Genomic DNA, 11,552 nt, shown 5'->3' with positions numbered 1-11,552 from the left:
GAGCAGGATTGAGCCGTACTATATATATAAATATATATATAAATATATATATGATATATATATAATATTATGTGTGTAATATTATATATATATCAGTGTAATATTTACAAATAAAACTGTGATCTCGTCTAGAGAAAAATGTATTCATATTACCAACTGCTCTTCCATATTTATGTATCATATTGTATCTTTTTATTATTGTTATAATTATTATGATTATTATGGTTATTATAATTATTATTATGGAATCTTTCTTGGCACCTTTTGGAAGCCATGTCAACCAATACTCCAATGAAGTGCTGAGGATCTATTTTCACAAGAATTCTACTGGTCTACTGTATAAAAGAGAAAAGAAAAAAAAAAAAAGAAACAAGCAAAATACAGTTCAACCCTTAATTCTGTACCTCACGCCTGTACGTTTGCTGCTCCGATTTTGGGTTTTATTTTGCGTTCGTTTGTTTTTAACGGATCTAATTTAAGTCTCCAAGCAATATATAAAGATGTAAATAGTAAAGCTTATTTATTAAGATTGTCATCTTTTTTAATTTATATTTACACAATTGTTCATCTAATTTATTTTTTTTCAATACAGTTTTTAACAGTTGTCCTTTTTTTGGTTCATGATGTTTTTTAAATCATTTTCACAGAATTTCTTTATACAGGTTTTTCTCTTTCTTTTAATAAGCAACAACTTCCTCTGGTCTTTCAAAAACAGGTCATGTTTCACTCAAAAAAAAAAAAAGTTATGTCAGATTCATCAGAAATATTTTGCCATTGTTGATTCCTATACCCTAAAGTTCTATATTATATAAATATATAATACCTTGTATGCTTAAATATTTAACTGTGTGATTTTGTATATATCTTCATACACATGCTCACACACATATGAGGGTTAATGTCCCCAGATGTTGGGAGAACAGAGAATCAGAAACACAAACAATATAAGCTTGTATTAAAGAGTTCTGAACTGGACCCCTCGCTCTTGCCACGTCTCCTTTGCTTTCGGTCAAGCCGGCCCCAAGCAGCACTGGGTACTCGTGGGGGTGTTGAGTGTGGCTGTGGGGTCCCACATCTGGCTGCACAGCGCCCTGTCCATGTCCTGCAGGCCTTTGCTTTTGGGCAGGGGTTTGGAAAACTGCCGTGTTCCGACAGTGGATGGAGGGAGGCAGCGCCAGCCGGAGCCACGTGAGCCCAAGAGCCCGTTTCACCTCCAGTGGGTTGGGTTCTGACAAGGTGGTTCGGGTCCTGCTTCTCTCAGGGCAGGCTGGTGCTTGGTGGAGGTTTTGGTGCGAGAGGGTTGAAAATGTGAAGGTCGAATGCTTCTAATTTTAACAAGAATTTGATTTGTTTTTCAAGTTGTCCGTGTTTTCTGCTCGCCCTCTCCATCACATGTGGAACATGGTCATCTAGAAAACAAGTCCCAGTGGGAATGTGCCTTGACTCAAGGGTATTACCTAGGAGGAAAGGAGGGCTGAAAACAAACTATGTGCAGCTACAGAGCTTAACATCTGAATGCAGAGAGCCTTTGGACATGAGAAATCAGACAAATAGAGATAAATCAGTCTCCAGTGGTGAACAGATAGCTGGGTTTGCAGACTCCCTGCCAGACCAAGGCCTGGTAAGGTATGCACAGTGAGCTTGTGCATGTCTGGTGATGATAAAGCCCTGTGCCCAGTACAAACACACCACATGTACACACGTACCAGCCTGACCTGGTTCCCACCCCTCCTCGGAGCTGGCTCACCTGCAGTGAAGATGCATGTCTCTCCTCCTGGAGAATGAGACTGTGCAACCCAACATCATCATTTTGGTTGGCACAGTGATGGGCACATCGTGCCCACAGGCATGAACAGGTCCAGAGGGAACGGGCTGGACTCCAACCACAGGGGTGTCAGGTCTTGCTAATGTGTGAAATAACCTGAATTGGCTTAAGCAGCTTTTGGTCCTACAGCACCAGAAATGTGGCATTTGTTGCCACAGCAGGTGTTTGTGGAGAGGAGGGTGGGCTGGACGAGATGCAGCTCCAGCAAAACCTGCAGCAGCCCAGGGCTCAGCCCTGCACAGCTTGTGCAGCCCACCTGCCCCAGCCAGGGACAGCTTCCCTGGGCATTTCAGTTGATGATCACTAATGGTAAAGTCCTTTGGCACTGTTCTGGCCCATCAGCTTCGCAGATTTTCCTCCCTCAGGGGCTCTGCCTCCCCTCAGTTCCAGCCACGCTGGTCCTGCTGTGCTGCTCCCTCACCATTGTTGCTCCAGCAGGACCCCCCACACCGTGTATGGGGGCCATGGTAGAGACCCAACTCACTGCCCACACACACAGACCCTGCCAAAGGAAAGGACTTTATGCTGCTGTACTGAGAAATCTGTATCAATTCAGCTTCCAAATGTGGATTGATTCATCATCGACATCTCCAAACCTTGAGGATGAGCACACAGGCAGGACAGGGGCTGTTCAACCCTGACAGTTATTGACCCCTTGATCCTAGAAAGAGCCATTTTTAACCCAGTTAACTCCCAAACTCATTAACAATTTAAATCCCCAGGAAAGCCCTGGTGAGATGTGGAGGCTGGGAGCACAGAGAGAGGACAAGGAAGGGATGCACGGGGCAGCAGTGTTGAACACCAGCTCTGCTTTCCCTGTTACACATTGCCCTTTGCATCTGCTTGGGTCAGCATTGGGCTCTAATGCCAGCCAGCTCTGTTTGCCATCCTGATGTAGTTACAGTACTGGCTGGTACCACCTTGGCCCCCTCCAAAAGTGTGGCAGTAATACCATAGAACAATAAATGAATCCATGGGATCCAGGACACAATCCACGGGATGGCTGGGGGCAGTAGACTGAGGGATGAGAATAAATTAATTTTATTTTTTTTTTACACTGACATAAATGAGTCAGTAAAACTGTTCTGCATTTTACCTGTGAAAATTCACTGCCATATGCTGAGCAGGGAGAGAGGAACAGCACGAGCAAGAGTGCATCGTGTTTTCTATACTGTCCTTGTCTGTGGTCAATGCATTATTAATGGGCTATAAGTGCGTCACAGACAGCCCTATCAATAGCACATACTGTAGATAAAAAGGCCCAGGAACGATGTATTAAATGGGCTGTGTCTTTAGCAATATACAAATCAATTGGCTGTGTGTTGAACTATCTATTAAGCATTAATAAAGACCTTAAGATGGGAGCAGCCATGAAGGCAGGGAACAGCGGGCAGCTCGCTCCTGCTGGGCTCTGCTCAGCTCCACTCCTCCTGCATGTGCACAACCACCTCAGGATCAATTGGAATGCACAGTCAGAACAACAGTTTCTGTGTCCAGATTACGTGTCTGTCTGGAGATCAATGGCTAAAGAGAGGGAGAGGAAAAAAAATCAATGTGTGCATTGAGCCAGGTCTGTCCTGTGAGATGGCAACAGGGCTTGTGGCCACCAGCAGTTGTTAGATCTGGCTGGGGCCTGGCAAGGGTGGCAGCTTTAATGTTTCATCCCCATAGCAGTGCTGCTGGTCACCTCACTGTGCCACCACCCCTGGGAGTCACAGCACACTCAGCATCACCTGTCCTGGGCCACTCACCTCTCCAAGTGCCCATGTGCTGGTGACTGCCAGGCACTTGTGACAGCAGGTGTGGTTCCTGTTGGCTGCATGAAATCAAAAGGAGTTGACTGCATTAATTATGTACAAAAGCTGGGGAAATTGCTCTGAATTCATATGGCAAAGTCCTCTCCCAGCTCAAAGTCACAGCTTCTCAAACAAGCATGACATTGGTAACTGTGGTAATCGTAGAATGGCCTGGGTTGGAAGGGACCTTAAAGATCATCTACTGATGGGAAAATGAAGCTGTTAGCAACAGAACAATTTGGTCAAACAGAGACAAAGGCTTAAAAAAGCTTCAGTGGAAGGACTGGAATATAAAGGAAACTACTCACAATTATACACGAAAGCTTCTTTCCATGTAAGCAAGTACATCTGAAAATCAAGTGAATGTTCAGGCTGGCAGATGTGTGCCATCGTGTTCACTTGCTTGCACACAGGCACACACACAAACTCAGAAAAACCTTTGTGGTCCAGCACTACCTTTTCCTGGACTTGTTCATCTCACCTCCTCAGTTTTTCAGGCACACATCTGGGAGGTGAAGAAAAGTGAGCAGTTCTCAGGTCAGAATTCTCCTTTTGATGCTCATTAAGTACCATGACACTACAATGGCCCCATGTTTTCCCCTCTGCCCTGAACTGGAATAACTGCTGCCTACATCATTCAAGTCAACAACTTGCCTCAGTTCTCTGACAAAATGCAGCCAAAGGGCCAGGATCTTCTTTTTTTTTACAGTACAAGTGAGGCAATACTGTGTCAAAATAGTTTTAAAGTCTTGAGAATCTTTTGGCTAACTTCTCTCGGGCTCAAGGAGGATCGTTAGTGGTTTAAACCAACTTCCATGAAATTACTAATTTTTTTTTCAGATAAAAGGTTACAACTTTTTGATTGCTTTACTTATGATGAATGAAGAACTAGTCCAAACAGCAACATCATCCCTTCTAGCCACCCTCCCTGCCCTGCTCTTAAGGTGATATCTGCCCATTTTACCCATTTATAAATCTCTTCCCCACTCATATAGCTTTTTAAAGAAGTACAAGAGCCCCATATCTAAGATCACTGCTGCTCCCCTTTATCCTGATCCAGACTACAGGGATGAACTGACTTATGCTTCAGGTCTGTTGGCATTTTTGATGAGAGCTGAAATATGGGGGATGATTCTGGCTGCAAGTCAAAGCCCACCCGTGCCTTTGGGCACTCACCTTGTAGCACAGACATGCTCAAAATAAGAAGATTCTTTATAAAATGTTACCTTAATAACATGGTCCTCCCCTGGTGCCGCTGTGTTTCCATAATGCTCCACTCCACAGCTAAGCAGGCTTGGGGAGATGGGAGGGTGGGCAGGAGCAGGGAAGGGAGAGGGAATCCTTTTTATTGCACACTTTATAAATGCTGCAGTGCTCAAATTTTCCAGCCAAGCATTTAAAGCCTCCTGACCCCCACAGCCCCATATGAAATACCCAAGCTGAAGCACATTGTACTGACTCAAACTGTTCCTCAAAGCCCTGGCAGCTCCTGGTGCCCAGGATCTGTCAGGAGCCTGTTGGGCATAGTCTTGTCTCCCTCCCATTCTCAGCCCAGCACTGTGAGGGGCACTCACAAGGCCAGAGCTGCCCCTAGCCTGTCCCTCCAACCACAGTGGGACTGTGAGCCATGGTCCTGGTTTATCACCATGACCACCAACAGTTGGGGAGGCAGTCAGGCCAAGTGTGCTTAGAAAAAAAAAACCAAGAAACCTTTTCTTTTGTGTCTTGCAGTGCACAAATTGATTCAGGCTGGTGACGCTCAGCTTCTGGAGAGCTAATCCTGCCTCTGGCCCAGCAGGTACAATTTGCAGTTTGCATCCTCCCAGGGCAACAAGACGTGAGCTCACAGGCTGCTGAGGCACCCGTGGTACCACAGGGCACTGCCATGGTGAAGCATTAGTGCTACTGCAAGGCTTTGTGCCCCTCCAGGCATCCCCTGTGATGGCAAGGACCTGGGCTGGCACAGCCACAGGCACTCCCTTGGCTTCTTCCCTAGACTCAGCAGAGCCCCATCCAACCAAGCAAAAATTAAAAAAAAAAAAAAAAAAAGAAAAGAGGAAAAGCAGAAACCAAACAAATAAATAAAGGAGCAAACGCAGCACTTGACTCCAGAGGCCTTTGCCGTGGGAAGAAGCTGTCCCAAAGTGGTGTGTCATCAGCAGCACAGCAACCCAAACAATCAGCCCCTCTGTGCTCTGTGCCAGCTGCAGCCCGGCCGGGTGAGGGTGGTGGGGAACAATGGCCGTGGGGACAATGGGGATTGTTCAGGCTCCCCCGGAGGGAACAGCCCCATGCAGCCCTGGGAGGGGACCTGCAGCTGTCACCAGCTCTGAGCTGCCAGACAAGTGGCAGATTTGGGGTGCCCTTCAGAAGGGCGTGTGCCCGTTGAGACACTCAGAGGATGCTGGAAGCAGCAGTGAACATGTCTGTTAAAAGGGCATGTGAAGCTTCTGCAGAGAAACCATCTCCTGGTGCTGAGTTGGAGTTTATGGGATGCTGAGGGTGCATGGATAGGGGGGTTCAGGCTGTGCAGGGAGCAGTGAACACCCTGCACATACCCATGGCTGCTCTATCAATGCTGTTACCTGCACACGCACTCACTGCAAAAGCACAGGGAGAAGGTTCCTCCTTTTGACCTGAACTCATCCTAAAGCTGGTGACTCCATCCAGGAGCCTTTGATGCCAAGTTATGCATCCCAGCCATGCTGTCAGGGAAGTTATTTCAGCTTTTCAAATGGATGTGCATAGTTTATCTATTAAACCTGGACAATGGCACATTTTTGTCCCTCTTCCCCACTCACCTTTCATGTTTCATAGACCCCTTGGTGCTCTCCCCACCCAGGACAGCATTGCCCATGCTCTGCCAAAGCCCAGTAAGTGGCACAGCAAAGTCGGGGTATGGGTTGGCAAGAGGGAATCATCTCTTGGGGCAGCAGCATTTTGCTTTGGAGCAAGGATCCCTTCTCCCTAAGGGAGCCAGAGGAATAGCAGAGGTGTGGGGGGTGAAGGCGGGCAGGGGGGAGGGTGAGTACACCACGGGCATGGGTCCATCTGCCAGCATTGCTGGGCTGTGACTACAACTGTTTATCTTGAAAGCCAGAGGGTTACATTCTGCAAAGTTTCCAGGGAGAAAATACAGACCCTTCCTTTCAGCTGTGTGCCGGAGGATGTGTAACCTCGACGAATTCCTCGGTTTTGTTTGGCTTGGGTACTCCGTGCCGGGGTAGCATCACCAGCCAGGGGCTCTTCTGGCTTTGATCTGGGAGCTAGGTGTGCTTCTCAACAGGTTAATGGCCCCCAGACTCCGCAGCCTTCCTTCCCAGGAGTCTAGACTCTTCCACCTGCTCTGTACATATTAACACAGGCTTACACACAACTCCCTCTGTACACAACAGCCAGTCTCACCAAGGATGCGAAGCAAAGCTCCTCAGCAGCCTTCCAAGGTAAGCATTAAGCCCCTGCAATGGACACAGCTGCAGTGTGGATCCAAAGGACAACCAGCCTGTCCCTGTGCTGCTCCTGTTATGTTCCCACTCAGTGCTACCACAGTTGAAGGTCTCCTTTCCATCACCATCTGCAGCAAAACAGGCTTTGCTGCAGGCTTTGCCCCTCTGTGAGGGATGGGGATCCCAGGTGCAAAACACACCACTGTGGGGGAGCTCACAGTGTCAGAGCGGATAACAACATGCTGAAGGGCATCCCGCCAGCTGCCTTGTATTTTGGTTGGCATGTCCTGTTCCTAGTCCCTAGCACCACACTCCTGATGGCCAGGAATCCCAGGGGTAGCATTACCCCAGTCACACCTAGGGCTGCCTCCAGTCCCGTCAGCAAACACAAGCAATTTGTCCGTCAGGTCGGTCAACACTGCAGAGCTGCTCCCCATCGCTGCACGGGGCTTCCAAGAGAAATGAATCATCCCCGAGCAAAGCAAACAAAAACAAAATAAAACACCGTGTTTGTAAAGTGTGGGGAAAGGCATGGCTGAGGGCCAGAGCCTTGAGAAAACAAGGCAGCTTCAAAGCACCTGGAGGTGCACCCGGTGTGAGCAGCAGGGACGGGACGGGACGGACCAGCCGGGCTCTGTGCGGCTGCTGCTGGTCCTGGCAGCCCTGGCATGTCCAGGGGGACCTGTCCTGCAGGTGATGAAGAACCCACAAGGACCATCCAGCCCAACTCCCTGGCCTTGCATAGGACACCCCAACAATCCCACCCTGCCCCTGAGAGCATTGCCCAAACGCTCTTCGACCTCTGGCAGCCTTGAGGCTGTGACCACTGCCCTGGGGAATCTGTTCAGTGCCCAACCACTGGGTGAAGAACCTTTTCCCAATAGCCAGCCTAACACCCCCTGACACATACTCATGCCATTCCCTCAGGAACTGTCACTGGTCACCAGAGAGATGAGATCAGTGCCTGCCCCTATGCTGCTCCTCGTGAGGAAGCTGCAAACTGTGATATGGTTTCCCCTTGGTCTCCTCTTCTCCAGGTTGAACAAACCAAATGACCCCAGTCATTCCTCATACAGCTTCCCTCTCTCCATCATCTTCGTGTCCCTCCTTTGGACACTCTCCAATAGCTTTAGATCCTTCTTATACTGTGGCACTCAAAGCTGCACATCAGTCCCAGTCAGTCTGCATCAGTGGCTCCAAAGAGAGATTTAGGGAGTTTTCCACCTCCCCATAGTGCACAGTCTGTGTCATGGAAGCACATGAAGTGGGTGGCTCAGTCTGACACCAGTTGGGACACAAGCACAAGGTTTTGCTGTGTTTTGTGGCAGCTCCAACCAAGCAGATGCAAAATTTTCATTCATCTGCAGCAAATCACAGTCATCTCTTTCAATCCCACAACCAACCTCCAAGGCCACCAGTGCCCTCCGAAGGGCAAAATGATGGTTAAGGAACAGCAGCAGCACTGAGAGGCTTTAACACATATGGTGGTGGTGTTGTTCCTCCACGGTCCTCGTGTTCAGTGTGGTACAAGCCTCAGTGACACAGAGATCCATAGCCCAGAGCCCTCAGTGTCACTGTCCTCTCCCTCTCCATCAGAAAAAGGGATTTAGCTTAAAAATTAGGACCTCGGGCAACCTGTAATGCTGTGGAGCTTGCTCCACAGGCTGCAATGTCACAGACAAGTTTCCTGTGAACTCCAGCAGAACTTTGACCAGGTACTGGAGTCCTTCCCAATGCACATCAATGAAGAGATGTAACCAAAGACAGGGGGAAAAAAAGCAGTTTGGATGAAACAATCAGAATTATTTGAGTGGGTGCAAATCAGGCAAATAGGTTTAGCTCAAGAAGAAAAAGTTCTCTGGCTGAACTTCCTCCACATCAAATCCTGCACCTTTGTTTGGTTTCAAAACATTTTCATTTTGAAACTCACCTCCTGCTTGTTTGCTTTGACGCTAAAGGGTTAAATAACCTGAAAAACTAAACAAAACTATTTGCTTTGGGCTGACTAAACTGATTCATTCAATCCACACCGTTCCCCTTTCCCCCTCCAGGTTTGTTGTTTTGCTTTAAAAAGGAAAAAGCAATAGCTTTGAGCTGATCTGATTTTTGGTTTTTTCCTCTCTCACCCTCCTGCACTTTTTGGTTTGGCTACCAGGCTGAGAAATCCATTACCCACAGGGAGCCTGGGCCAGCCTAACCCACATCTGACAGTAAAAGAAACCAGATTCTCCATGTCGTTTTAGCCCCTGGCTTTCTTCTTGGGCTTTCCCACACGCCTCCAGCTCCCACTGGGACCAGTGGCTGAACTGGGTGTTGGGGTGGGAGAGGACCCTGCGCGAAAGGCTGCCCTTTTCCCTCCTTTCCATGCATCCAGCTCTTGGGGTCCCACATCCCAGCGCAGGGACTGCTGTCGGTGATGACCTCCCCGGGGAGACCACGCGAGGGAAAAAACACCAAGGAGGCAGCGAAGATGGACTTAATATGAATCTTTAATGCACAGAACAGGCTGCCGGGAGCCTTGCGAACGAAGGCTGCGCTCGGAGCCGCTCCGCCGACTCGGAGTGCTACAAAAGCCCAGCTTGCCTGCAGCGTCCTGACACCTGCCTGGCATCCCTTCTGGGACCCTCTCTGGCAGTGCGGTGTCACCGGCCACCCACGCCACCTCCTCCTGGCGTCCTCGGCCACCACAGCACCGGGGCCCCTCGCCCCACAGCTCCTGCCCGGTGGCAGGGCAGGCAGGGCAGGCAGGGCAGGCAGGGCAGGCAGGGAGGGGGTCACCCTGCACCCAGCAGCTCCCCTCTGCCTGGCCCTGGCCTCGAGTGGGTATCTCCTCCTCCCAGGGTTTTGGAGCATGTGTAGTCCAGGAAATTCAGTAAGAAAAGATTAAAAAGGAGAGGCTTTTACGCTGAGTCAAATTAGGTAATTTCTTTTTTTTTTTCTTTCCTTTCCTCTTTAAAAAAAAAAAAAAAAAAAAAAAAAAGGAAAAGAAAAGAAAAGCAAATCCAACTTGCTGATTTCTTGTTTCTCTGCCGTCTGTGTGAGAAAAGTCCTGTTTGGCCTCGCTGTCCCCTTCCACCCCCTCTGAACATCACCCGACCCCAAACCCCACCAGCCACTCAGCACACTGAGTCCTCGACTCCTTGGAGTTCCTTTGCCTCCCACAGCTCCAGGCCCGCACCTTCCCTCACCGCCCCTTGGACTCCCCGTACGTGTTGCGCAGCATGGAGACCATCTTCTCCTCGCAGGTGACTTTGGTGTCCTTTAGGATGCTGTACCAGACCATGCCGGGCGGCCGGACCTCTTCGCTGCGGCAGAACAGGTAGGGCATGGTCTCGGTGCGGCTCTGGATGTAGGCACTGCGTAGCAGGGTCGAGCAGTGGCTGCTGACCTTCTCCAGCCTCCTCAGGATCAGGTGAGCCTTCCTGGAGGGGACAGGCAGAGATGGAGACAGAGCAGTGTGTGGGCAATGCACAAGGGAGACCAGGAACCGGGACTTCTGCATTCCACCACCAGCTCTGTCACATGACAAGAATGGACAAGACCCATTGCCTGGCACTGTCTTTCCTGTTTCGAGTGGAGAGAAGCTCTGTTTTTCCCAAAGTTCTGCATATGTCTACGATTTCACAGCCCTGGGGCTGGAGGGACCTGAGGTCTGGACAGCTTGTGTGCCCTGGGGACACTCTACCCCTTGCTTGATGGTTGCCACCACCATGTGCTCCTGGTGGGCCCCAGTGCATGTGCTGGCCCCAAGAACCCTGGTGAGACCCCCAGCACTTTACTGCTCCTGACTGATGAGTCCTAGTGAGACCCCCAGCACCCTACTGCTCCTGAGTGATGAGCCCAGTGCTCCCTTTCCTGTTTTCCCAACTCTCCAGGAGGCAAACAGGATTGACACTTAGAAGAGTGAGGAAAAAAAAAGCACAACACATTAAGAACAAAACAAAATAAACCCATAAGAAACCAAGAATCCCCTTGTGGGAGTCTGCAAAGTGCTAAATCAAACAAAGGGAGGGAAGAGGGTTTACTTCAGTGGTCTGAAAGTCTCAAGATCACAGAATATTTCCTCTCCCTCTGGTGCCACAGGAAAGCTCTGGACTCAGGGCTAAGGGATTTCGCAGTTCCTGCAGGAATGTAAATTCCCGATAATGATATGTCAGGGGCAGCACTGTCAGTCGGTGAGGCATAAACATGGGGATTATTTGATTATGAAAGCTGAGTAGTGTTGCAGTCCGTTGAGCTCCCAGCCGTGGGGGGAGTGTCAGAAGCCCAGTGTCCAGGGGTGGGATGCCAGGGAAGGGCTGGTCAGGGTCACCCCAGCGCCAGAGCAGAGGGCAGACACGGTGGCAGGAGGTGACAGGGCACCCCGGCATCCCCAGCCAGCTGTGGACCTCTCCCTCCAGAGTGGCAAGACTGGATGAAAGGCTGTAGGAAACCACTGCTCCTCCGGGGCTTCACAGGGAAAACAGTCCTGCTCCTCCCTGGGGT

At 49.5% G+C, this 11,552-nt stretch overlaps 1 protein-coding gene across 1 annotated transcript in view; it reads right to left on the bottom strand.

The window, feature by feature from the left end:
• Positions 1–9,537: 9,537 nt before the first annotated feature.
• Positions 9,538–11,552, bottom strand: part of LOC114002934 (astrotactin-2-like) — a gene marked incomplete at its 5' end in the record, with an annotated part of 30,177 nt that continues 28,162 nt past the window's right edge. The window contains one exon of the mRNA XM_027749374.2: positions 9,538–10,489. Within this exon, the coding sequence (XP_027605175.1) occupies positions 10,252–10,489 (238 nt within the window). The remainder of the gene's footprint in view (positions 10,490–11,552) is intronic.

Source organism: Pipra filicauda, unplaced genomic scaffold (genome assembly GCF_003945595.2).
Source record: "Pipra filicauda isolate LSUMZ 115617 unplaced genomic scaffold, ASM394559v2 scaffold510_size705862_pilon, whole genome shotgun sequence".
In the NCBI taxonomy this organism is placed as follows: Eukaryota; Metazoa; Chordata; class Aves; order Passeriformes; family Pipridae; genus Pipra; species Pipra filicauda.
The sequence above is the reverse complement of the archived record's forward strand: the minus strand, read 5'-3'. Positions and strand labels throughout refer to the sequence as shown.